General features: G+C 45.8%; 2 protein-coding genes across 2 annotated transcripts; both read left to right on the top strand.

Moving 5' to 3' along the window:
- The first annotated feature begins 2,800 nt into the window (after nt 1-2,800).
- On the top strand, nt 2,801-9,388 carry LOC139212139 (ZP domain-containing protein-like). The gene is made up of 6 exons (XM_070842650.1): nt 2,801-2,960; nt 7,055-7,263; nt 7,344-7,744; nt 7,858-7,957; nt 8,571-8,763; nt 8,854-9,388. The coding sequence occupies exons 1-6, from the start codon at nt 2,831-2,833 to the stop codon at nt 8,988-8,990; spliced, it is 1,170 nt and encodes a 389-aa protein (XP_070698751.1). The 5' UTR covers nt 2,801-2,830; the 3' UTR covers nt 8,991-9,388.
- A 6,952-nt stretch (nt 9,389-16,340) lies between these two features.
- LOC139212323 (ZP domain-containing protein-like) lies at nt 16,341-22,988 on the top strand. The gene is made up of 6 exons (XM_070842888.1): nt 16,341-16,395; nt 20,696-20,886; nt 20,967-21,367; nt 21,481-21,580; nt 22,189-22,381; nt 22,472-22,988. The coding sequence occupies exons 2-6, from the start codon at nt 20,728-20,730 to the stop codon at nt 22,606-22,608; spliced, it is 990 nt and encodes a 329-aa protein (XP_070698989.1). The 5' UTR covers nt 16,341-16,395; nt 20,696-20,727; the 3' UTR covers nt 22,609-22,988.
- Nucleotides 22,989-25,307: the final 2,319 nt, after the last annotated feature.

Raw genomic sequence — 25,307 nt, 5'->3', positions numbered from 1 at the left:
ATTTACCTTTGGGTACACTGAAAATACAAAATTCAAACTGGTTTGAACCCGAGGTCTTTCTGTGTGTTTACAGGTTCTCCCCATGCTAGCGTGGGTTCTCTCCGGGTTCTCCAGCTTCCTCCCACAATCCAAAGACATGCACATTAGGTTAATTGGTAACTCTAAATTGTCCGTAGGTGTGAGTGTGAGTGTGAAAGGTTCTCTGTCTCTGTATGTGGCCCTGTGATTGGCTGGCAACCAGTTCAGGCTGTACCCTGCCTCTCGCCCAAAGTCAGCTGGGATAGGCTCCAGCTCCCCCGCGACCCTGACGGATAAGCGTTATAGAAAATGAGATGAGATGAGATCTTCTTTTCTCAAACAGTACAAACCTTGAAAGTCTCTAATATATTTGTATGTAACTGTTCGATGGTAGGAACCCAAAGAAAAAACATTTTTCATTAGTGGAGATTATTTTAATCAGACCTCAGCACGAGTTTTTGGCGTAACGTTTTTGATTCCTGCTTTCATTCTTGCTCTTCCTCTAATTCGATGTTTTAAAACCTTTCTGTGATTACTATATGCTTACTAAACGATAGTCTGCTCGTGGATTAAAGAAAACTGCAGTGGGATTAATAACTTTGTTCTTTATTCTTTGCTCGGATCCCAATTAGCTGCAATGTTTCTTCAGTTTTCTGGAGATCAGTAATTTACGGCAGCATATCTGACATTGTAACAGGACTGGATGAGCATAATTCAGACTAACATTATTCTTATTGTTGTCATTGTGGTTTTCTCTCCTGTTTTCTTTTACCTTCTTCATCTCAGGATCTGAGGAGTGACTTAACTGACTGATTACAATATTATATTATTGTTATTGTTTTTTTTTTATTTAAGAAAATCTAAGAAATTACCTTTAACTAAATTTGTCATCCTTGGTGATCCTTGTTAAAAAGGCTGATATAACTGGTGTGTTTGCTAAAATCAACAGAAATGTTATTTACAGAAATATCCTTCGCCTCCAACTGCACAGCTGCTTAATTGGATCTTTTTCCACAGGTGGAACTTCGCAACAGGGAAACCTTTGAACAGTGTTCTGATTCCTACTTCTACTCCCATTTCTGGTATTTTTCAACTGTGGCTACAACAGCAGAATTCAGAACGGCACACTTGACAGAAGCACCAATGCACCACAGTATAACAACCAGTGGTGTGAAAGTGAGACGGTCTCAACACGCATCCTCCCAAGTAACAGACCCTTTCAGATGAGGTGAGCTTTACAGAGAGAAGCTGGATGGCTTCTACTCCTCTACTGACTCCAGGCACATGTGGCAGGGCCTGCAGCACATCACAGACTACAGGAACAGCTCCAGTATCACCAGTGCGTCGGACAGCCTGCCCGATGACCTCAACACTTTCTACACCCGCTTCGAGACCTCCACCCCCCACACAGAGAGGAGGCTCACAGACACCAGGACCACTCACTTCAATCACAATGCCTCCATCATCAAGGACCCCACCCACCCCCAACACAAACTGTTCTCTCTCCTCCCGTCAGGCCGGAGGTACAGGAGTCTGAAGTGCAGGACGTCCAGACTCAGAAACTCCTTCTTTCCCTCCACCATCAGGCTCCTTAACAGCCGATAGGAGTCACAGCTACCACTACCTGCACATTCATTCACTTTACTTCATGTTTAAGCTGCACATCTTGTAAATATATTTATAAGCCAGCAATAGCAGTTTATGTAGCATAGTAGTTTATATTTATATTTTTTATATTTTATTTTATTTTATCCTCTTCTTTATAACTCTTTGGCATTCGGTGTGGACGGCAAACTAAGATTTTCATTGTACGGGGAAACCTGTTTCTGCACTGTACACATGACAATAAACGCTTTTGAATCTTTTGAATCTTATGAGAATGTTTATCATAAGGAAAAACAACTATCTATCATTACACCACTGAAGGTTACTCCTGTCCTGTGTTCTAAAATTAACATGGTCCTCATATAATGGTGAGCCTAGCAACAGTACGCACTCAGCTTTACACCAGGGCCTCCCCATCCTCCGGGCTGTACATATATTACCTGTGGAGGACCAACAGGTGTCAGTGGAGGTGGTGCTGGCTTGAACCTTTTTCTCTTTCTCCATCAACTGCTGTTGGGTCCATTTTCTCACTGCTTCCTCGTCGGCTTGTTTCTGGCGAGTCTCCTTGGCTCGTGTTTTGGTCACTGCATCAACTACATGATCAGTGAACTGGTCAAAGGGCATTGTATATAAGCCAACAGCTTCCTGCAATCTGCTTTGTGCTGGCAGTGGCAGTCCATCCGAGATTCTTTTTCGAAGAGCTTATCGATGGAAAATGTCTTCATCTGGTCGTACACCCGTCTGTCTCACCCACTCTTTCCTACTGATGTGGACATAAGCCTGTGGGCTCTCATCATCCTTAATGGGTGTTGCCACAATGCTGTCGGGCTGAATTCGTGCTGGATATCGCCCTCTCAAGGCCGTCCACAGTGTATTCCTGTGCTGTTGAAGAACTCACCATCATGAGCTTGTGTTCCCACATACCCACTCAGTTGTGCTGCAACCAATGGGCACCTTTTGCCAGCAGTAGATACTCTGATGCTTCTTCCACCACTGTTGTGGCCACTGGTGCTCCCCTTGTGTTCATAGTGAGTACTCCATTAATACTTCCTTGTTCCTTTGTGATTTTACTTCAGCTTCTCCTGTTTTTTGTCTCAGTCTTGCTGCAAGAGGCCGGGAAGCCCCTGGTGCCTTGCCTGTTTTTTTCCCTGTTTTGGGTTTGGACACCAGGCCAGGATCAGGCAAATCAGTATATTCTGTCTGCAGAATGGAGTGTTCAGAAATTTTTCCTCCTGTTGCTTCAGCCTCCTGCAAAAGTCTCACCACACGGTCATCCATCCAACTTATCCTTCTTGGCTTCCTTTCCCTGACCTTCAGTGATTTCAAAAAGACTTCAGGTAAGTCGGCTACCTCATCTTCCTCTTCAGGTTTTGCAGCTTGTGCCAAGATTTCAATACATAGTCTCCCACGAACTTTAACTCACACAGAGGCATTTCTGCAGCATAGAGTGGTGGTTCTAAATCAGCTGGATTCCTCTGTTCCAGCTGCTTCCTAACATGCTGTTTAGTCTTTTCTCTTAGTGCTTTAGCAGCATACTCACGTTCACGTTTACAAGTTCGTTTTACTGAATTGTCCTTTCCCTTGTGATTTTTGATCAGCACCCTCATCTCAGCACATTGTGTGTGACAAGTTCTTTATTTCGCCTGCTAAAAGCGGATTCCTTCCCCCCAGTATACTTACTGGAGCCAAATCTTTGATTGCAGATCCCATGATGTTGTGCCAAACTATGTATATATGCCAAAATGCAAAAAATGATTGCTTCCACAAGGTAGCCGCAGTGTATTTATACTTATGCAGACCTGTATTAGATATAGGTAGATATATGTATATATCTCCCCTCTTTTTTTTTTATAAAAGAGAAACCACTCGCCACACCAACCACAGTGAGACAGGGATCAGAATACAGCCCCACAGGCCCTGCTCTGTTGTGTAACAGAGCAGGGCCTTTTTTTATTTTTTTTTATTTTTCCATAGTGCGTCTGTGACTTCTGGATGGGAGGGGTAAGCGCCGACTACTGTCTTATGGGCAGTTTAACTCTAAACTTCTGCCTATGAGCTCTAAGTGCCACACCTTTTGAACTTCTGCCAGCGTCTAAGTTAACTGCGCAACAAGTTATATAGACATGAGGAGAGAGACATACAGGACAGCAAGCATGCACTCTTTTATTTCTCTCCTCTCTACTCATGGAGCCAGAGCCTCCACTCACATCCACCACTGACACACCTCACACACACATTCACGCAAACACCAACACCAGAGAAAAACTCCGCACACACAACTACACACACACTTTTCCTGCTGCTGCAACCCCTCTGAGACAGAGACGGACAGAGACACAGAACACACTGAGACAGAGAGCTACACAACACTTATCAAAACCTATATACATGCATATATATACGGTTAAGCCCGAAATTATTCATACCCCTGGCAAATTTTGACTTAAAGTTACTTTTATTCAACCAGCAAGTTTTTCCTTGATTGGAAATGACACATGAGTCTCCCAGAAGATACTAAGACGACGTACAAGAGGCTTCATTGTGGAAAAAAATATTTCTCAGCTTTTATTTACATTTGAACAAAAAGTGGCATGTCCAAAATTATTCATACCCTTTGCAGTCACAGTCTATGGGAAAATCCAAAATTCTATACCATTCCAAATAGTCCAAGCTGTTCTAAAGCACCCTAATTACCCTGATTCATTGGGAACAGCAGCAGCTGGAACCGTTTTAATTAACTCAAGAGGTAAAAAACAGCAGCTCTCTGCAGTTGGTTTGTGGACAGTCATGGCTAAGACAAAGGAGCTCACTGAGGACCTGCGGCTGCGCATTGTGGCTGCTCACAAGTCAGGAAAGGGCTATAAGGCCATATCTAAATGTTTTCAAGTTCCAGTGGATACAATGCAATGTATTGTTAAAAAATACAAGACGTTCCGCACTGTGGAAAATTTCAGAGGATGTGGTCGGAAGCCAAAAGTGACACCTGTGCTGGCCAGGAGGATCACCACCAAGGCCATCCTGGTGAATCTGGGCTCTGCTGGTGGCAACGTCTCAAGGCAAACAGTCCAACGGACACTGCACACTGCTGGGTTCCACGGATGCAAATCAAGGAGGACGCCACTTCTCCAGATAAGGCCCACAAAAGCCCGCTTGGCCTTTGCAAATGCTCACAAAGAAGAAGACTTCTGGTCTTCTGTTTTATGGTCAGATGAAACAAAAATTTAATTGTTTGGCCACAATGATGTATCCTTCATTTGGCGTAAAAAAGGAGAAGCCTTAGACCCTTAGACAACCCTAAGAACACCATCTCCACTGTCAAACATGGTGGTGGGAACCTAATGCTTTGGGGCTGTTTTTCAGCCAATGGACCAGGGAACCTAATCATAGTAAACGGCACCATGAAAAAAGAGCAATACATCAAGGGCACAGCAAAAGTGGTGAAGAAATGGTTAGTGGACAAAAACATTAACGTTTTGCAGTGGCCCAGCCAGAGTCCTGACTTGAATCCAATTGAGAATCTGTGGAGGGAGCTAAAGATCGGGGTGATGGCAAGGAGACCCTCCAACCTGAAAGAGTTGGAGCTCATCGCTAAAGATGAATGGGCAAAAATACCAGTGAGACATGCAAAAAGCTGGTCAGCAATTATAGGAAGCGTTTGATTGCTGTAATAGCCAATAAAGCCATTTTTTGTTCAAATGTAAAAAATATTTTTTTCCACAATGATGCCTCTTGTACGTCGTCTTATTATCTTCTGGGAGACGCCTGTGCCATTTACAATCAAGAAAAAACTTGCTGGTTGAATAAAAGTAACTTTAAGTCAAAATTTGCCAGGGGTATGAATAATTTCGGGCATAACTGTATATATTTCACACAGTTCATACGGTCCAGACACATAGACATACATACAGACAAAGTGCTTAAGTGGGATTTGCCGGCTTTTTCTCTCTTATCACACCCCGTGGACCGCTCCTTCGCAAAGGAACACTATGGCTACTACAGAGGCAGGCCAGTCCTAAGCTTCCGCCATATAGTCCAACATATACATTAACCTGTGTGTCAAATTTATGGCCTTAAGCCACTTTTTAGTAGCCAAACTTCAAAGACACCCCTATTTTGTAATCAGAACCCACACAGGGCGCGCAGAAGTTGTTCCCTACAGCAACGAGCTTTCCCCCTGCTCTTTGTGGCATCGGCCGCTGTCAAAACAAAAAAAGGAAAATATAGAGTGCTCAAACCCAGCCGGCCTGATGCCCCGTTTGTGGGCCAAATCCGCTGTACACCCACCGGAACAACGACATACGCTAGCAGTCTCTATTAACAATTTCTGATCAGAACTTGGAGTCGACAGCCCGAACACTTTAGAGGAACCAAACCGACTTCCAGATACATACTTCACACCATAATTTACGTAGTCAATGGACTGCTCTCTAGTGTCGTTACTGACGTACGACACACATAACACAAACACACACTCACCTATGACTCCCCCCTTCACACTCACAAGCACACTCAGAAACACATGCAGTTAGTAAAAGCCCAGAAATGTTAAAAGCTATGTACTCTGTTCCACCCACACAACTCCAAAATGTTTCCCCCTCACAGATACTTGGAGGAGAGCCAAATTAGAATCTGAATTTGGAATATTTGTCTGCTAAATTCACTGTACCAGCATCTCTCAGCTACCTCCCTCAATCACAGACAATATCCCAAGTTTTTCTTTTTATCAAAAGGGAAAACCCCCACCAGGCCTGTTGAAAAATTGTCTGTGACGAAAAGAGAGCCTACAGATGCCGGTCACCAGTCCAAAGCCAGTCCCAATCCGGTCCCTACCAAATTCGTGACGCCAAATTCTGTGGTGGCAAACAATAATGACACACCAACTAATTCAATCCGATAATATATTTAACATGTATTCAATGATGTTACAGTGGTTGAACATATTGAATAGACAGGTGGAATAAAGTACATGTTACCTGCAGGTAGATGATAGAGGCAGTAGGAGAAGGAGAGCCAGGTAATCCTGAATTGAACAGAAGCCCCACCAAAGACACTCTCTCACTTTACAAATCCTTGCATGGTTTTTTTATCCCATACTGGGGGGTCCACCCCCTTCTCCTCCATCCCTTCCTATTATGGTCAAAAGGAGCATCTCAAGGTTCTGGAGAGTTCTGCTTTCGCAACTTATTGTTTATGGATCATCACCAACACCATTCCAGGAAACACAAAGTTCACCCAGGGTCTCAAATAACCCAAGTAATCAGAGTTATATCAAATCATCATTACACAAGTGATATGAAAACACAATATAGATAAATGTATAGATAATGTATAGGTAAGGTATAGATAATGTATAGATTTCCACTACACCTTCTTTCAGCATGATGTGTTTTTATTCATACATGACACGCTGCACGTGTGCCTCTTGTTCCAGTCGAAGCCAATGTGATCTGCAGTGAGTCCACAATGAGAGTCGAGGTTAAGAAATCTTCACTCTCTGGACACCATGTGGATCATTTGCAGCTCATTGACCCCGGTGACCCCAGTGACCCCAGCAACACCGCCTGCAGCCTCCAGCAATACTCCAACATCACTCACGTCATCGCCGTCGTCCCCCTCAATGCGTGTGGTACTCAGATGGAGGTACTTCCTCACCCGCTGCTCTCCTCCCTCATTTACTTTGTCATTGGCTGTGTGAGGACTGATCACTTTTCCCTCTGCAGGAAGACAATGAAAACCTCATTTTCAAGAATGAAATCACGACAATTGACAACAGCAGAGATCTCATCACCAGAAAGCACCTGGTGGAGATTCAGTTCAAGTGCCAGTACTCCAAACACGGGAACGTGTCCCTGGGCTTCATCGCACACAGGGAGAACATCACCGTGTGGGAGAAAGGCATGGGCACCTTCACCTACCAGTTTGAGTTCTACCCTGACAACCAGTTCCGGAACGTGATTGATCCGAGCTCATACCCTCTGGACTACGACCTAGGGGAAAGGATTTACATGAAGATCAAGGCCTCCTCTCAGATCAGCACCACCGAGCTGTTTGTGGAGTCCTGCAGAGCTGCACCTTACAACAACCCCAACTATTTGCCGACCTACTCCATCATTGAGAACGGGTAGGTATATGATTATCTCCCCCTGGATGTAAACATCAATGACTCACTTACTTTTCCTTATAATGTAAATACCTCCATCCATGTGTAAAGCCTCTTATTTGTGCTCTGACTAGGTGTAAGGTGGACTCGACAGTTCAAATCCACTCCAAGAACAATCAGAGACAATTCAAGTTCAGCATGGAGGCCTTCAAGTTCATCGGCTTGCACGACCGGGTGAAGAATGGGTTTAGAAAGTGTTTAGACTGGAAAAAGTGACTCTGAATGCCTCTGTGGCGTCTCCAAGGCCCAAGTCAGAGTTTCCTCATTATATCCAACATCTTTGCACTAAACACTTAACACATCAGAGATTAAACATCCTCAAGAGTGTTTATGCCAAAAGACAGCAGTTGATCCAAAGTGCTGCACAATCAGCATAAAAGAAAAGGAAATCCACAGTTTTTGACCTGTAATGTTTTTTGCTGTGGGAGTTAATCTGTTAAAGTTTTGTCAGACTGTTAAATTAATTCCCTGAGACAGTCTGCGGCTATTTTAATGACCAGAAAAAGAAATTTTAGGAATCTTCAGGCCTGTTTGAAGGCCACGTCTGGGCCCAGTGTTCCCAGAGCTTCACTAAGTCTGTTCATCAGCCGCACAGAGGCGTCACTTTCATTGATCATGTTTTGAATCAATCATCAAACAATCAGCGGTCGACGTCTGTCGGCCGTCAGCAACTCAAACACCTCTAATGTCTTTCAGCTGTCACCTTCCTCATGTGGTCTATTTAGCCCGTTCAGTGACTCCACTGACACTGTGTGAGGTTTGATGTTTTGTGGTCTGTTGCGTTCAGGTGTACATCAGCTGCTTGGTGCTCATGTGTGAAGCAGGGGCTTCCGGCACCAGGTGCTCCCAGGGATGCATCAACTCCCCACGGTCAGGTGGTCGCCTCGGGAAGAGAGAAGCCGTCACCCAGACAGCCAGGCACCTCATTTCCCAGGGTCCCCTGCGCCTGAGGAGATCAGCAGAGCGCACCGAAAGCCCAGGTATGAAAACAGGGAGTTTTCTGGCCCGTTTGAGTCCCGCTTACACTTTGAGACAAGATGGAATTCAAACTGTGCTTCTCTCTTGTCCAGCGGTGAACGTGAATCTGAACCTGGTTTTCATCGCCGGATGTCTTCTCGCAGCGGTCGGCATGATCTGTGGGGTGGTGGTGTACAAAACCAGAGTGTCAAGGGTTAGATACCAACCTCTGCCTGTGTTTAAAAGCTAAGACAGCAGCACCTGCAGACCACCACTTCTACTTTCATTACCTCTGAATGCATATTTTGATTGTTTTACTGTCAGTTATTGGGTATTGGTTGTTCGTGTGACAACCTGTGGTCACATTTAAATGAATGTCTGCAGTTGGATCTGTATGAGCTGAAAGAGGAGGTTTAGATGTTTATATGAGACAGTGACAGCATGATCGCCTGGTACTGCAGCTGCTGGGTGATTCTTCACTTATGGTGTCTGTGTTTTGGGGGGAATTTAGCTTCACAACTATTATTTTGTGTTACAAAATTGTGTTGCCATAATCAATCATAATCATTTCTGTGTGTAAGTGCCATCAGTCTATGTTGGTTAATGATACACTTCCTTAATGGATCAATAAAAACAGGTATTCTCTTACATATTTGCTTTTATTCACATTAACACACATCAAATATAAATTATCCACATTCATGTTTCTATTAAGTAAAACAGCCATTATATTTTTAATAATTCCACCTTTTGCTCAGCCTCACCCTATCTCTAAGGGTGAGGAGCCCAGCCACCCTGCGGAAGAAACTCATTTCGGCCGCTTGTATCCGTGATCTCGTTTTTTCGGTCATGACCCAAAGCTCATGACCATAGGTGAAGGTAGGAACATAGATCGACCAGTAAATCAAGAGCTTTGCCTTTTTGCTTCACCACAACGGACCGATACAGCGACCGCATCACTGCAGACGCTGCACCGATCCGCCTGTCGATCTCACGCTCCATCCTTCCCCCACTCGTGAACAAGACCCCGAGATACTTAAACTGCTCCACTTGAGGCAAGGACTCTCCACCGATCCGGAGAGGGCAAACCACCTTTTTCCGGTCGAGAACCACAGCCTTGGACTTGGAGGTGCTGATTCTCATCCCAGCCGCTTCACACTCGGCAGCAAACCGCCCCAATGCACACTGGAGGTCTCAAGACAACATCATCCGCAAAAAGCAGAGATGCTATCAGGAAATTCTGTCCATAAAAATAATGAACAGAACCGGTGACAAAGGGCAGCCCTGACGGAGTCCAACATGCACCGGGAACAGGTCTGACTCACTGCCGGCAATATGAACCAGACTCCTACTCCGGTCGTACAGGGACCGGACAGCCCTTAACAAAGGGCCCCGGACCCCATACTCCCGAAGCACCCCCCACAAGATGACACGAGATACACGGTTGAATGCCTTCTCCAAGTCCACAAAGCACATGTGGACTGGTTGGGCAAACTCCCATGAACCCTCGAGCACCCGATGGAGAGTGTGGCGCTGGTCCAGTGTTCCACGACAGAACCAGCATTGTTCCTCCTGAATCCGAAGTTCGACTATCGGCCATATCCTCCTCTCCAGTACCCTGGAAAAAAACTTTCCCGGGGAGGCTGAGAAGTGTGATGCCCCTATAGTTGGAACACACCCTCTGGTCCCCCTTCTTAAAAAGAGGGACCACCACCCCGGTCTGCCACTCCAGAGGCATTGTCCCCGACCGCCAGGCGATGTTACAGAGACGTGTTAACCAAGACAGTCCCTGCACATCCAGAGACTAAAGTATTCAGGGCGGATCTCATCCACCCCCGGTGCCCTGCCACTGAGGAGCTTTCTGACCACCTCGGTGACTTCGGTTTGGGTGAAGGACGAGTCCACTTCCGGGTCCCCAGCCTCTGCCTCCTCAATGGAAGACCTGGCAGTGGGTAACTGGTACTGCTTCCCCCTCCTGAGACGCCGGACGTTTTGCCAGAATTTCCTTGAGGCTGACCGGTAGTCCTCCTCCATGGCCTCCCCGAACTCCTCCTAGGCCTGAGTTTTTGCCTCAGCTACCGTCCGAGGTGCAGCATGCTTGGCCTGCCGGTACCCGTCAGCTGCCTCAGGAGTTCCACGAGCCAACAAGGCCCAGTAGGACTCCTTCTTCAGCTTGACGGCATCCCTTACTTCCGGCGGAAGTAGGATCAATAAAAACAGACAGAAGCTCTCCTGGAGGTGGGAATTGAAATCCGCAGCGACAGCGGGTTCCACCAGATGTTCCCAACGGACCCTCACGATACGCTTGGGCCTGCCAAGTCTCTCCGGCTTCCTCCTCTGCCAGTGGATCCAACTCACCACCAGGTGATGATCAGTTGACAGCTCAGCCCCTCTCTTCACCCGAGTGTCCAAAACACACGGACGGAGGTCAGATGACACAACAACGAAGTCGATCAACGACCTCCAGCCTGGTGCCACGTGCACCGATGGACGCCCTTGTGTTCGAACATGGTGTTCGTTATGGACAATCTGTCACTAGGACAGAGTTCCAACAACAGAACACCACTCGGGTTCAGATCGGGGAGGCCGTTCCTCCCAATCATGCCCCTCCAGGTCTCACTGTCGCTGCCCACGTGAGCGTTGAAGTCCCCCATTAGAACAATGGACTCCCCTGTCGGAGCACCATCCAGCACCCCTCCCAGGGACTCCAAGAAGGCCGAAACCACAGAAAGAGACCTGTCCCCAACCCGAAGGCGCAGGGACGCGACCCTCTCGTTCACCGGGGTGAACTCCAACACATGGCGACTGGGCTGCGGTGCTATAAGCAAGTCCACACCAGCCCGCCGCCACACACCTTGGGCAACGCCAGAGAAATGGAGAGTCCAGCCCCTCTTGATGAGCTGGGTTCCAGAGCCCAAGCTGCAAGTGGAGGTGAGCCCGACTATATTTAGCCGGTACCTCTCAACCTCCCGCACAAGCTCCGGCTCCTTACCCCCCAGCGAGGAGACATGTCCCTACAGCTAGAGGCTGTTTCCGAAGCCCGGGTCGCCAGGGCACTCTGCCTCCACCGCCGTCCGTTCCACATAGCACCTGACCCCTACGGCTCCCTCTGAGGGTGGTGGGCCCACAGGAGGTCAGACCCCCGTCACCTAGGACCTGTTTGCCGTGGCATAAAGCCTAAAGACTAGGTGGTCTCCCCCCACCTAGTCTAAACCATGGTCTCCCCCACCTAGTCTAAACCATGGTCTCCCCCCACCTGGTCTAAACCATGGTCTCCCCCACCTAGTCTAAACCATGGTCTCCCCCCACCTGGTCTAAACCATGGTCTCCCCCACCTAGTCTAAACCATGGTCTCCCCCCACCTAGTCTAAACCATGGTCTCCCCCCACCTAGTCTAAACCATGGCTCACTCTGCTCTCTGTTGGCTACAGAGGAACAGCTCGCTGATTGAGAACAGAGTGAGTTCATGCTTCTGTTTTATTCTGACAAACATTAAAACACCTTAAATGAGAGAAGTTGCCTGTCTTAATTAGAAAAAAACGAACACAACACTTCAAGCCAAAGAACTCTGCTTCAAATTAGCTAACGCTAGCAAAGGCTACAGCTGTTTCCACGTCACCTAACTGTACCATCACATTTTCTGCAAGTTTAAGTTTATTTTGAGGAGGAGGGCCGTTTGTTTTGACAAGCAAAGATAAGACACTTTATTTTTTGAGCTGTCACTTATTGGGTATTAGTTGTTCGTGTGTTAACCTGTGGTCACATTTAAATGAATGTCTGCAGTTGGATCTGTATGAGCTGAAAGAGGAGGTTTAGATGTTTATATGAGACAGTGACAGCATGATCGCCTGGTACTGCAGCTGCTGGGTGATTCTTCACTTATGGTGTCTGTGTTTTGGGGGATTTAGCTTCACAACTGTTATTTTGTGTTACAAAATTGTGTTGCCATAATCAATCATAATCATTTCTGTGTGTAAGTGTGTTTGAACTCTATGTTGGTTAATGATACACTTCCTTAATGGATCAATAAAAACAAGCATTCTCTTACATATTTGCTTTTATTCACATTAACACACATCAAATATAAATTCTCCACAGTCATGTTTCTATTAAGTAAAACAGCCATTATATTTTTAATAATTCCTCCTTTTGCTCAACCTCATCAGATTTAAGATTAGATTTAGGAATAAAAACTGATAAATTATTTCTAATATCGTAATAATTATGTTTCATGTCAGTTATAAACAGTGTGATTTTATTATTCTGGTAAAACATCACATTATTGTCTCGTTTTATTGCTGATCGACCACAAGATGGAGCAGCGACTCTCTTTGCTGCGTTCACTGTGATCAGCAGTTTCATCTCCAACAGCTGAATGTAGGTCACTCGGCGAAACTTCTCACGCAGAATGGCCCATTTCACATTGATATGTATTATAAGACTGGCTATAATATGACTTTATATACTGCTGAGTAGCTCATTTCATAACAATACATCAGCATTTATTAACACTTCCATGTAAGGGAGCTCCAAGGACCAGAGATGCTCCCTCTGAATGCCACTATCGTAGAAGTGAGGATGATCATCCATGAGACTAAAATAGTGAGGAACCTTTTCCAGGGTCGGCTTTACTGGATTGGAGGTCGTGATGCCAAGAGGCCAGGACCACCAACAAGGGAGAGCCAAGTCTAAACCATGGTCTCCCCCCACCTAGTCTAAACCATGGTCTCCCCCCACCTAGTCTAAACCATGGTCTCCCCCACCTAGTCTAAACCATGGTCTACAATGGTAATTTCTTCATTTTAAACAGTTTATTGAAAGAAAATCTAACAACAGTGGTAGGTATACCACAACAAAACATTTTCAGTGTCTCAATAAATTGGGATGTGGCCAAAGGACGTCCACTCCTCTCCTTTCTGTGACTCTTCCAGTCTCTGTATCTCTGTTCCAACCTCCTGATGACACTCTGTGACCCTCTAAGCTCAGTGAACACCTCCGTCTGAGGACTTCCTGTTTGAAGCCTCCAGTGTTGAGGTGCTGCTGATCAACTGTTAGGTGTCGTCTTGGTCTCATGATGTCAGAATGTGAACAGCAGGATGAGGAGGACTGTTTAAATACCAATTCTGACTGAAGCAGGAAATGTATTGGTGGATTCATGGATCAAACCTGTTGTGAATGTTGCTGTTAAGCTTCTTGTTAGAAAACAGCAGCTGGTGCAGAAAGTACTGAGACACTGAACAGTTGGACATGTGCATTCAAAGGTTTAGAGAAGGTCACATTAAGTTCACCTGGAAAGGTTAGAATGTATTTTAGGTTCATCCTGAAACTTGGGTAAAACTTGGGTGAAACTGCACTTTAGGTTTCAATATATTTTCCACATTCAACTGCAAATACTGTCTTGTTGTCTTTATTTACTGCACATGCCCTGCAGTAGCTGTATTTAGTTTCTTCTGATATTTCCCTTCTAGCCATTTCAAACCCCATTTGTAGTTGCATTATAATTATCCTTGTATTCACTTAACACATGTTACATCTTTTGGCGAGCTAGCCAGGAGGGCAGTGTACAGTAAATATTGGCTATATTCATTCTCACCAGTTCATTTTGGTAATATGGAGGTTTTTGATAATCTTGAAATTAACATTCTAAATGCAGTTCTAGTAGACGGTGTAGTGTAAAAAAGACATGTGTTGCGCTAAAAGAAATGAAGTTTGCACGCTGCCATATTGATTTAAACACTGGAACTATTGAAATAATGGAGTAAACGTTAGAACAGCTACATATATGCTGAAGGGTGTTATGTTGATTGAAGTTTTAGTAATTAGTCTGACTATGACTTATATTCTTCACCATGGTTTGAATACATATACTCCTCACTATGACTTTACATGTACTCATCACTGGACTGAAGTAAAACTGTGTGTATCCCTCACTCCTTGACCCTCACTGTATCACATATATGTTAAAACAAGTGCACTTACATTAAACACTATAATTTTTTAAAAAAGGCAACGAAAGGAAGCTAAGAACTAAGGGTGTAAAATGAAGAGAGAGTTTAGAATAAAAAATAAGAACAAGGTAGGTCAGAGAAATATTGGTGTAAAATTTATACAACATAGCATATAAAAAAAGGGACATGCATGTCCACACTAGAGTACAGGTGGCTGAAAAGTGACACATAAAAGGGAACATGTCCACACTAACATGCAGGTGGCTGGACAGTGTGTAATAATTGTACAACGTGATGTATAATGAAGGAAAGCACGCCCGTGCCAGTGCAGGTGGCTGGACAGTGTGTAAGAATTATACAACATGATACATAATAAAGAAAGCATGCCCGTGCCAGTGCAGGTGGCTGGAAAGTCCCTGCAATCCCAAATCAAGGACACATCACCCAAGTCCCATCTGGCCAAGAAACATAATGGTGTAATGTTACACTTCCGACACCTGACCAATGATTATAATGGTGTAATGTTACAATACAACTAGATTGGTTATTTTGATGCTGTGATGAAAGGAAACCAGGTGGAGCCTCATGAGAATATAAGCTGATGTATTGTATGTGAGAGCTCAGAACTCTCTGACTGTATGTATTGTGCAGATAGACTGTTCTCCCTTTAATACGCCGGCATTAAAGGTCTGTTTGCTGCTCTGAACTCTGTCTCCTGAAAGACTGTTTGAGTCTGACTGCTGAAAGTAATTTTCCTGATCACTTTTCTGACTTGAAGTTTGATCTATTAGCCAAAGTGTTTTCAAATCCATTGCGCACTGTTAAGATAACTACAAATCTGGCCTAGTGGCTTAGAACCTCGGTTCTTTGCCACGTCAACGGAGCAACTGAATCCTTATTGCTTGATGAATTCATTGATTTCCTTAAGCAATTTGGTGAAATTAAACGAAGCGTCACTATTGAAACTACCGAAACAGAATTCAATGACCGTGTTGTAGTTGAATTTATTTCTGGTTCAGCGCTGTTGAAGCTAACACCGTTATTGCCATACACATATACTTCCAGTATAGGTAATACATTTTGCATTGAAAATCTGTCCAACATATATGCATCCAAGATTTGTGATTCAAAGACTCGCACTCTTATGGCAGAATTCAGAAGTATTGCCAAACTGTCTGGAAAAAACTATGCAGAGATCCTTCAGGAGATGATGGAACACCCTCCTCGACCAACATCTCATGTGACAGTGAAACAGTCTGAATCTCTGACACCAGGACCACTTCCAGATCCATTTTGGGCCATGGAACACATTGGAGCTGGGCACCTTTTGCCAGCAGTAGATACTCTGATGCTTCTTCCACCACTGTTGTGGCCACTGGTGCTCCCCTTGTGTTCATAGTGAGTACTCCATTAATACTTACTTGTTCCTCGATGATTTCACTTCAGCTTCTCCTGTTTTTTGTCTCAGTCTTGCTGCAAGAGGCCAGGAAGCCCCTGGTGCCTTGCCTGTTTTTTTCCCTGTTTTGGGTTTGGACACCAGGCCAGGATCAGGCAAATCAGTATATGCTGTCTGCAGAATGGAGTGTTCAGAACTTTTTCCTCCTGTTGCTTCAGCCTCCTGCAAAAGTCTCACCACACGGTCATCCATCCAACTTATCCTTCTTGGCTTCCTTTCCCTGACCTTCAGTGATTTCAAAAAGACTTCAGGTAAGTCGGCTACCTCATCTTCCTCTTCAGGTTTTGCAGCTTGTGCCAAGTCTCCCACGAACTTTAACTCACACAGAGGCATTTCTGCAGCATAGAGTGGTGGTTCTAAATCAGCTGGATTCCTCTGTTCCAGCTGCTTCCTAACATGCTGTTTAGTCTTTTCTCTTAGTGCTTTAGCAGCATACTCACGTACACGTTTACAAGTTCGTTTTACTGAATTGTCCTTTCCCTTATGATTTTTGATCAGCACCCTCATCTCAGCACATTGTGTTGCATCAAATGTTGCCTCCGCAGGCCACGGAGATGGACCTTTCTTTGTCCATGCATTCCATTTTTGTTACAAGCTCTTTATTTCGCCTGCTAAAAGCGGATTCCTTCCCCCCAGTATACTTACTGGAGCCAAATCTTTGATTGCAGATCCCATGATGTTGTGTCAAACTATGTATATATGCCAAAATGCAAAAAATGATTGCTTCCACAAGGTAGCCGCAGTGTATTTATACTTATGCAGACCTGTATTAGATATAGGTAGATATATGTATATATCTCCCCTCTTTTTTTTTTATAAAAGAGAAACCACTCGCCAGACGACCCACACCAACCACAGTGAGACAGGGATCAGAATACAGCCCCACAAAGTCTGTGCAACAGAGCAGGGCCTTTTTTTTTTTTTTTTTTTTTTAATTTTTCCATAGTGTGTCTGTGACTTCTGGATGGGAGGGGTAAGCGCCGATTACTGTCTTATGGGCAGTTTAACTCTAAACATCTGCCTATGAGCTCTAAGTGCCACACCTTTTGAAATTCTGCCAGCGTCTAAGTTAACTGCGCAACAAGTTGCGACTTTAAACTAGAACTGTTTTTCTTCCTGCCAAAAAACCTCCTTTTTTTATACACTACTCACAAAAAGCCAGGGATATTCGGCTTTCGGGCATAGACATGAGGAGAGAGACATACAGGACAGCAAGCATGCACTCTTTTATTTCACTCCTCTCTACTCATGGAGCCAGAGCCTCCACTCACATCTACCACTGACACCTCACACACACATTCACGCAAACACCAACACCAACACCAGAGAAAAACTCCACACACACAACTACACACACACTTTTCCTGCTGCTGCAACCCCTCTGAGACAGAGACGGACAGAGACACAGAACACAATGAGACAGAGAGCTACACAACACTTATATACAAAACCTATATACATGCATATATATACGGTTAAGCCCGAAATTATTCATACCCCTGGCAAATTTTGACTTAAAGTTACTTTTATTCAACCAGCAAGTTTTTTCTTGATTGGAAATGACACAGGAGTCTCCCAGAAGATAATAAGACGACGTACAAGAGGCTTCATTGTGGAAAAAAATATTTCTCAGCTTTTATTTACATTTGAACAAAAAGTGGCATGTCCAAAATTATTCATACCCTTTGCAAACTGTCACAGTCTACGGGAAAATCCAAAGTTCTATACCATTCCAAATAGTCCAAGCTGTTCTAAAGCACCCTAATTACCCTGATTCATTGGGAACAGCAGCAGCTGGAACCGTTTTAATCAACTCAAGAGGTAAAAAACAGCAGCTCTCTGCAGTTGGTTTGTGGACAGTCATGGCTAAGACAAAGGAGCTCACTGAGGACCTGCGGCTGCGCATTGTGGCTGCTCACAAGTCAGGAAAGGGCTATAAGGCCATATCTAAATGTTTCAAGTTCCAGTGGATACAGTGCAAAGTATTGTTAAAAAATACAAGACGTTCCGCACTGTGGAAAATTTCAGAGGATGTGGTCGGAAGCCAAAAGTGACACCTGTGCTGGCCAGGAGGATCACCACCAAGGCCATCCTGGTGAATCTGGGCTCTGATGGTGGCAACGTCTCAAGGCAAACAGTCCAACGGACACTGCACACTGCTGGGTTCCACGGATGCAAATCAAGGAGGACGCCACTTCTCCAGATAAGGCCCACAAAAGCCCGCTTGGCCTTTGCAAATGCTCACAAAGAAGAAGACTTCTGGTCTTCTGTTTTATGGTCACATGAAACAAAAATTTAATTGTTTGGCCACAATGATGTATCCTTCATTTGGCGTAAAAAAGGAGAAGCCTTAGACCCTTAGACAACCCTAAGAACACCATCTCCACTGTCAAACATGGTGGTGGGAACCTAATGCTTTGGGGCTGTTTTTCAGCCAATGGACCAGGGAACCTAATCATAGTAAACGGCACCATGAAAAAAGAGCAATACATCAAGGGCACAGCAAAAGTGGTGAAGAAATGGTTAGTGGACAAAAACATTAACGTTTTGCAGTGGCCCAGCCAGAGTCCTGACTTGAATCCAATTGAGAATCTGTGGAGGGAGCTAAAGATCGGGGTGATGGCAAGGAGACCCTCCAACCTGAAAGAGTTGGAGCTCATCGCTAAAGATGAATGGGCAAAAATACCAGTGAGACATGCAAAAAGCTGGTCAGCAATTATAGGAAGCGTTTGATTGCTGTAATAGCCAATAAAGGCTTTTCTATTGATTATTGAGAAGGGTATGAATAATTTTGGACATGCCATTTTTTGTTCAAATGTAAAAAATATTTTTTTCCACAATGATGCCTCTTGTACGTCGTCTTATTATCTTCTGGGAGACGCCTGTGCCATTTACAATCAAGAAAAAACTTGCTGGTTGAATAAAAGTAACTTTAAGTCAAAATTTGCCAGGGGTATGAATAATTTCGGGCATAACTGTATATATTTCACACAGTTCATACGGTCCAGACACATAGACATACATACAGACAAAGTGCTTAAGTGGGATTTGCCGGCTTTTTCTCTCTTATCACACCCCGTGGACCGCTCCTTCGCAAAGGAACACTATGGCTACTACAGAGGCAGGCCAGTCCTAAGCTTCCGCCATATAGTCCAACATATACATTAACCTGTGTGTCGAATTTATGGCCTTAAGCCACTTTTTAGTAGCCAAACTTCAAAGACACCCCTATTTTGTAATCAGAACCCACACAGGGCGCGTAGAAGTTGTTCCCTACAGCAACGAGCTTTCCCCCTGCTCTTTGTGGCATCGGCCGCTGTCAAAACAAAAAAAGGAAAATATAGAGTGCTCAAACCCAGCCGGCCTGATGCCCCGTTTGTGGGCCAAATCCGCTGTACACCCACCGGAACAACGACATACGCTAGCAGTCTCTATTAACAATTTCTGATCAGAACTTGGAGTCGACAGCCCGAACACTTTAGAGGAACCAAACCGACTTCCAGATACATACTTCACACCATAATTTACGTAGTCAATGGACTGCTCTCTAGTGTCGTTACTGACGTACGACATACATAACACAAACACACACTCAACTATGACTCCCCCCTTCACACTCACAAGCACACTCAGAAACACATGCAGTTAGTAAAAGCCCAGAAATGTTAAAAGCTATGTACTCTGTTCCACCCACACAACTCCAAAACGTTTCCCCCTCACAGATACTTGGAGGAGAGCCAAATTAGAATCTGAATTTGGAATATTTTGTCTGCTAAATTCACTGTACCAGCATCTCTCAGCTACCTCCCTCAATCACAGACAATATACCAAGTTTTTCTTTTTATCAAAAGGGAAAACCCCCACCAGGCCTGTTGAAAAATTGTCTGTGACGAAAAGAGAGCCTACAGATGCCGGTCGCCAGTCCAAAGCCAGTCCCAATCCGGCTCCTACCAAATTCGTGACGCCAAATTCTGTGGTGGCAAACAATGATGACACACCAACTAATTCAATCCAATAATATATTTAACATGTATTCAATGATGTTACAGTGGTTGAACATATTTAATAGACAGGTGGAATAAAGTACATGTTAACTGCAGGTAGATGATAGAGGCAGTAGGAGAAGGAGAGCCAGGTAATCCTGAATTGAACAGAAGACCCACCAAAGACGCTCTCACACTTTACAAATCCTTGCATCGTTTTTTATCCCATACTGGGGGGTCCACCCCCTTCTCCTCCATCCCTTCCTATTATGGTCAAAAGGAGCATCTCAAGGTTCTGGAGAGTTCTGCTTTCGCAACTTATTGTTTATGGATCATCACCAACACCATTCCAGGAAACACAAAGTTCACCCAAGGTCTCAAATAACCCAAGTAATCAGAGTTATATCAAATCATCATTACACAAGTGATATGAAAACACAATATAGATAAATGTATAGATAATGTATAGGTAAGGTATAGATAATGTATAGATTTCCACTACACCTCCTTTCAGCATGATGTGTTTTTATTCATACATGACACGCTGCACGTGTGCCTCTTGTTCCAGTCGAAGCCAAGGTGATCTGCGGTGAGTCCACAATGAGAGTTGAGGTTGAGAAATCTTCATTCTCTGGACTCCATGAGGATCATTTGCGGCTCAGTGACCCCAGCAACACCGCCTGCAGCCTCCAGCGATACTCCAACAGCACTCACGTCATCGCCGTTGTCCCCCTCAACGCGTGTGGTACTCAGATGGAGGTACTTCCTCACCCACTGCTCTCCTCTCTCACTTACTTTGTCATTGGCTGTGTGAGGACTGATCACTTTTCCCTCTGCAGGAAGACAATGAAAACCTCATTTTCAAGAATGAAATCACGACAATTGACAACAGCAGAGGCCTCATCACCAGAAAGCACCTGGTGGAGGTTCAGTTCAAGTGCCAGTACTCCAAACATGGGAACGTGTCCCTGGGCTTCATCGCACACAGGGAGAACATCACCGTGTGGGAGAAAGGCATGGGCACCTTCACCTACCAGTTTGAGTTGTACCCTGACAACCAGTTCCAGAACGTGATTGATCCGAGCTCATACCCTCTGGAGTACAAACTAGGGAGCAGGATTTACATGATGATCAAGGCCTCCTCTCAGATCAGCACCACCGAGCTGTTTGTGGAGTCCTGCAGAGCTGCACCTAACAACAACCCCAACTACTTGCCGACCTACTCCATCATTGAGAACGGGTAGGTATATGATTATCTCCCCCTGGATGTAAACATCAATGGCTCACTTACTTTTCCTTACAATGTAAATACCTCCATCCATGTGTAAAGCCTCTTATTTGTGCTCTGACTAGGTGTAGAGTGGACTCGACAGTTCAAATCCACTCCAGGGACAATCACAGACAATTCAAGTTCAGCATGGAGGCCTTCAAGTTCATCGGCTTGCACAACGAGGTGAAGAATGGGTTTAGAAAGTGTTTAGACTGGAACAAGTGACTCCGAATGTCTCTGTGACGTCTCTAAGGCCCAAGTCAGAGTTTCCTCATTATATCCGACATGTCTGATTATTAGAGGCCTCACAATGTGAAACGCATCTTTACACTAAACACTTAACACATCAGTGATTAAACATCCTCAAGAGTGTTTATGCCAAAAGACAGCAGTTGATTCAAAGTGCTGCACAATCAGCATAAAAGAAAAGGAAATCTACAGTTTTTCACCTGTAATGTTTTTTGCTGTGGGAGTTAATCTGTTAAAGTTTTGTCAGACTGTTAAATTAATTCCCTGAGACCGTCTGTGGCTATTTTAATAACCAGAAAAAGAAATTTTAGGAATCTTCAGGCCTGTTTGAAGGCCACGTATGTTCATCAGCCGCACAGAGGCGTCACTTTCATTGATCATGTTTTGAATCAATCATCAAACAATCAGCGGTGGACGTCTGCCGGCCGTCGGCGACTCAAACACCTCTAATGTCTTTCAGCTGTCACCTTCCTCATGTGGTCTATTTAGTGACTCCACTGACACTGTGTGAGGTTTGATGTTTTGTGGTCTGTTGCGTTCAGGTGTACATCAACTGCTTGGTGCTCATGTGTGAAGCAGGGGCTTCCGGCACCAGGTGCTCCCAGGGATGCATCAACTCCCCACGGTCAGGTGGTCGCCTCAGGAAGAGAGAAGCTGTCACCCAGACAGCCAGGCACCTCATTTCCCAGGGTCCCCTGCGCCTGAGGAGATCAGCAGAGCGCACCGAAAGCCCAGGTATGAAAACAGGGAGTTTTCTGGCCCGTTTGAGTCCCGCTTACACTTTGAGACAAGATCGAATTCAAACTGTGCTTCTCTCTTGTCCAGCGGTGAACGTGAATCTGAACCTGGTTTTCATCGCCGGATGTCTTCTCGCAGCGGTCGGCATGATCTGTGGGGTGGTGGTGTACAAAACCAGAGTGTCAAGGGTTAGATACCAACCTCTGCCTGTGTTTAAAAGCTAAGACAGCAGCACCTGCAGACCACCACTTCTACTTTCATTAGCCCTGAATGCATATTTTGATTGTTTTACTGTCACTTATTGGGTATTGGTTGTTCGTGTGTTAACCTGTGGTCACATTTAAATGAATGTCTGCAGTTGGATCTGTATGAGCTGAAAGAGGAGGTTTAGATGTTTATATGAGACAGTGACAGCATGATCACCTGGTACTGCAGCTGCTGGGTGATTCTTCACTTATGGTGTCTGTGTTTTGGGGGGAATTTAGCTTCACAACTATTATTTTGTGTTACAAAATTGTGTTGCCATAATCAATCATAATCATTTCTGTGTGTAAGTGCCATCAGTCTATGTTGGTTAATGATACACTTCCTTAATGGATCAATAAAAACAGGCATTCTCTTACATATTTGCTTTTATTCACATTAACACACATCAAATATAAATTATCCACATTCATGTTTCTATTAAGTAAAACAGCCATTATATTTTTAATAATTCCACCTTTTGCTCAGCCTCACCCTATCTCTAAGGGTGAGGAGCCAAGCCACCCTGTGGAAGAAACTCATTTCGGCCGCTTGTATCCGTGATCTCGTTTTTTCGGTCATGACCCAAAGCTCATGACCATAGGTGAAGGTAGGAACATAGATCGACCAGTAAATCAAGAGCTTTGCCTTTTTGCTTCACCACAACGGACCGATACAGCGACCGCATCACTGCAGACACTGCACCGATCCGCCTGTCGATCTCATGCTCCATCCTTCCCCCACACGAGATACACGGTTGAATGCCTTCTCCACGTCCACAAAGCACATGTGGACTGGTTGGGCAAACTCCCATGAACCCTCGAGCACCCGATGGAGAGTGTGGCGCTGGTCCAGTGTTCCACGACGGAACCGGCATTGTTCCTCCTGAATCCGAAGTTCGACTATCGGCCATATCCTCCTCTCCAGTACCCTGGAATATTTCCCGGGAAGGCTGAGAAGTGTGATCCCCCTATAGTTGGAACACACCCTCTGGTCCCCCTTCTTAAAAAGAGGGACCACCACCCCGGTCTGCCACTCCAGAGGCATTGTCCCAGACGGCCAAGCGATGTTACAGAGACGTGTTAACCAAGACAGTCCCTGCACATCCAGAGACTAAAGTATTCAGGGCGGATCTCATCCATCCCCGGTGCCCTGCCACTGAGGAGCTTTCTGACCACCTCGGTGACTTCGGTTTGGGTGATGGACGAGTCCACTTCCGGGTCCCCAGCCTCAGCCTCCTCAATGGAAGACCTGGCAGTGGGATTGAGGAGATCCTCAAAGTATTCCTTCCACCGCCCGATGACATCCCCAGTCGAGGTCAACAGTCCCCCACCCGCACTGTAAACAGTGTTGGCGGAGTACTGCTTCCCCCTTCTGAGACGCCGGACGGTTTGCCAGAATTTCCTTGAGGCCGACCGGTAGTCCTCCTCCATGGCCTCCCCGAACTCCTCCTAGGCCCGAGTTTTTGCCTCAGCTACCGCCCGAGCTGCAGCATGCTTGGCCTGCCGGTACCCGTCAGCTGCCTCAGGAGTTCCACGAGCCAACAAGGCCCAGTAGGACTCCTTCTTCAGTTTGACGGCATCCCGTAGGATCAATAAAAACAGACAGAAGCTCTCCCGGAGGTGGGAATTGAAATCCGCAGCGACAGCGGGTTCCACCAGATGTTCCCAACGGACCCTCACGATACGCTTGGGCCTGCCAAGTCTCGCCGGCTTCCTCCTCTGCCAGTGGATCCAACTCACCACCAGGTGATGATCAGTTGACAGCTCAGCCCCTCTCTTCACCCGAGTGTCCAAAACACGCGGACGGAGGTCAGATGACACAACAACGAAGTCGATCAACGACCTCCAGCCTGGTGCCACGTGCACCGATGGACGCCCTTGTGTTCGAACATGGTGTTCGTTATGGACAATCTGTGACTAGGACAGAGTTCCAACAACAGAACACCACTCGGGTTCAGATCGGGGAGGCCGTTCCTCCCAATCAAGTCCCCCATTAGAACAATGGACTCCCCTGTCGGAGCACCATCCAGCACCCCTCCCAGGGACTCCAAGAAGGCCGGGTACTCTGTCCATAGGCCGAAACCACAGAAAGAGACCTGTCCCCAACCCGAAGGCGCAGGGACGCGACCCTCTCGTTCACTGGGGTGAACTCCAACACATGGCGACTGGGCTGCGGTGCTATAAGCAAGTCCACACCAGCCCGCCGCCACACACCTTGGGCAACGCCAGAGAAATGGAGAGTCCAGCCCCTCTTGATGAGCTGGGTTCCAGAGCCCAAGCTGCAAGTGGAGGTGAGCCCGACTATATTTAGCCGGTACCTCTCAACCTCCCGCACAAGCTCCGGCTCCTTACCCCCCAGCGAGGAGACATGTCCCTACAGCTAGAGGCTGTTTCCGAAGCCCGGGTCGCCAGGGCACTCTGCCTCCACCGCCGTCCGTTCCACATAGCACCTGACCCCTACGGCTCCCTCTGAGGGTGGTGGGCCCACAGGAGGTCGGACCCCCGTCACCTAGGACCTGTTTGCCGTGGCATAAAGCCTAAAGACTAGGTGGTCTCCCCCCACCTAGTCTAAACCATGGTCTCCCCCACCTAGTCTAAACCATGGTCTCCCCCCACCTGGTCTAAACCATGGTCTCCCCCACCTAGTCTAAACCATGGTCTCCCCCCACCTAGTCTAA

This window comes from Pempheris klunzingeri, chromosome 1 (genome assembly GCF_042242105.1).
Source record: "Pempheris klunzingeri isolate RE-2024b chromosome 1, fPemKlu1.hap1, whole genome shotgun sequence".
In the NCBI taxonomy this organism is placed as follows: domain Eukaryota; kingdom Metazoa; phylum Chordata; class Actinopteri; order Acropomatiformes; family Pempheridae; genus Pempheris; species Pempheris klunzingeri.
The sequence above is the reverse complement of the archived record's forward strand: the minus strand, read 5'-3'. Positions and strand labels throughout refer to the sequence as shown.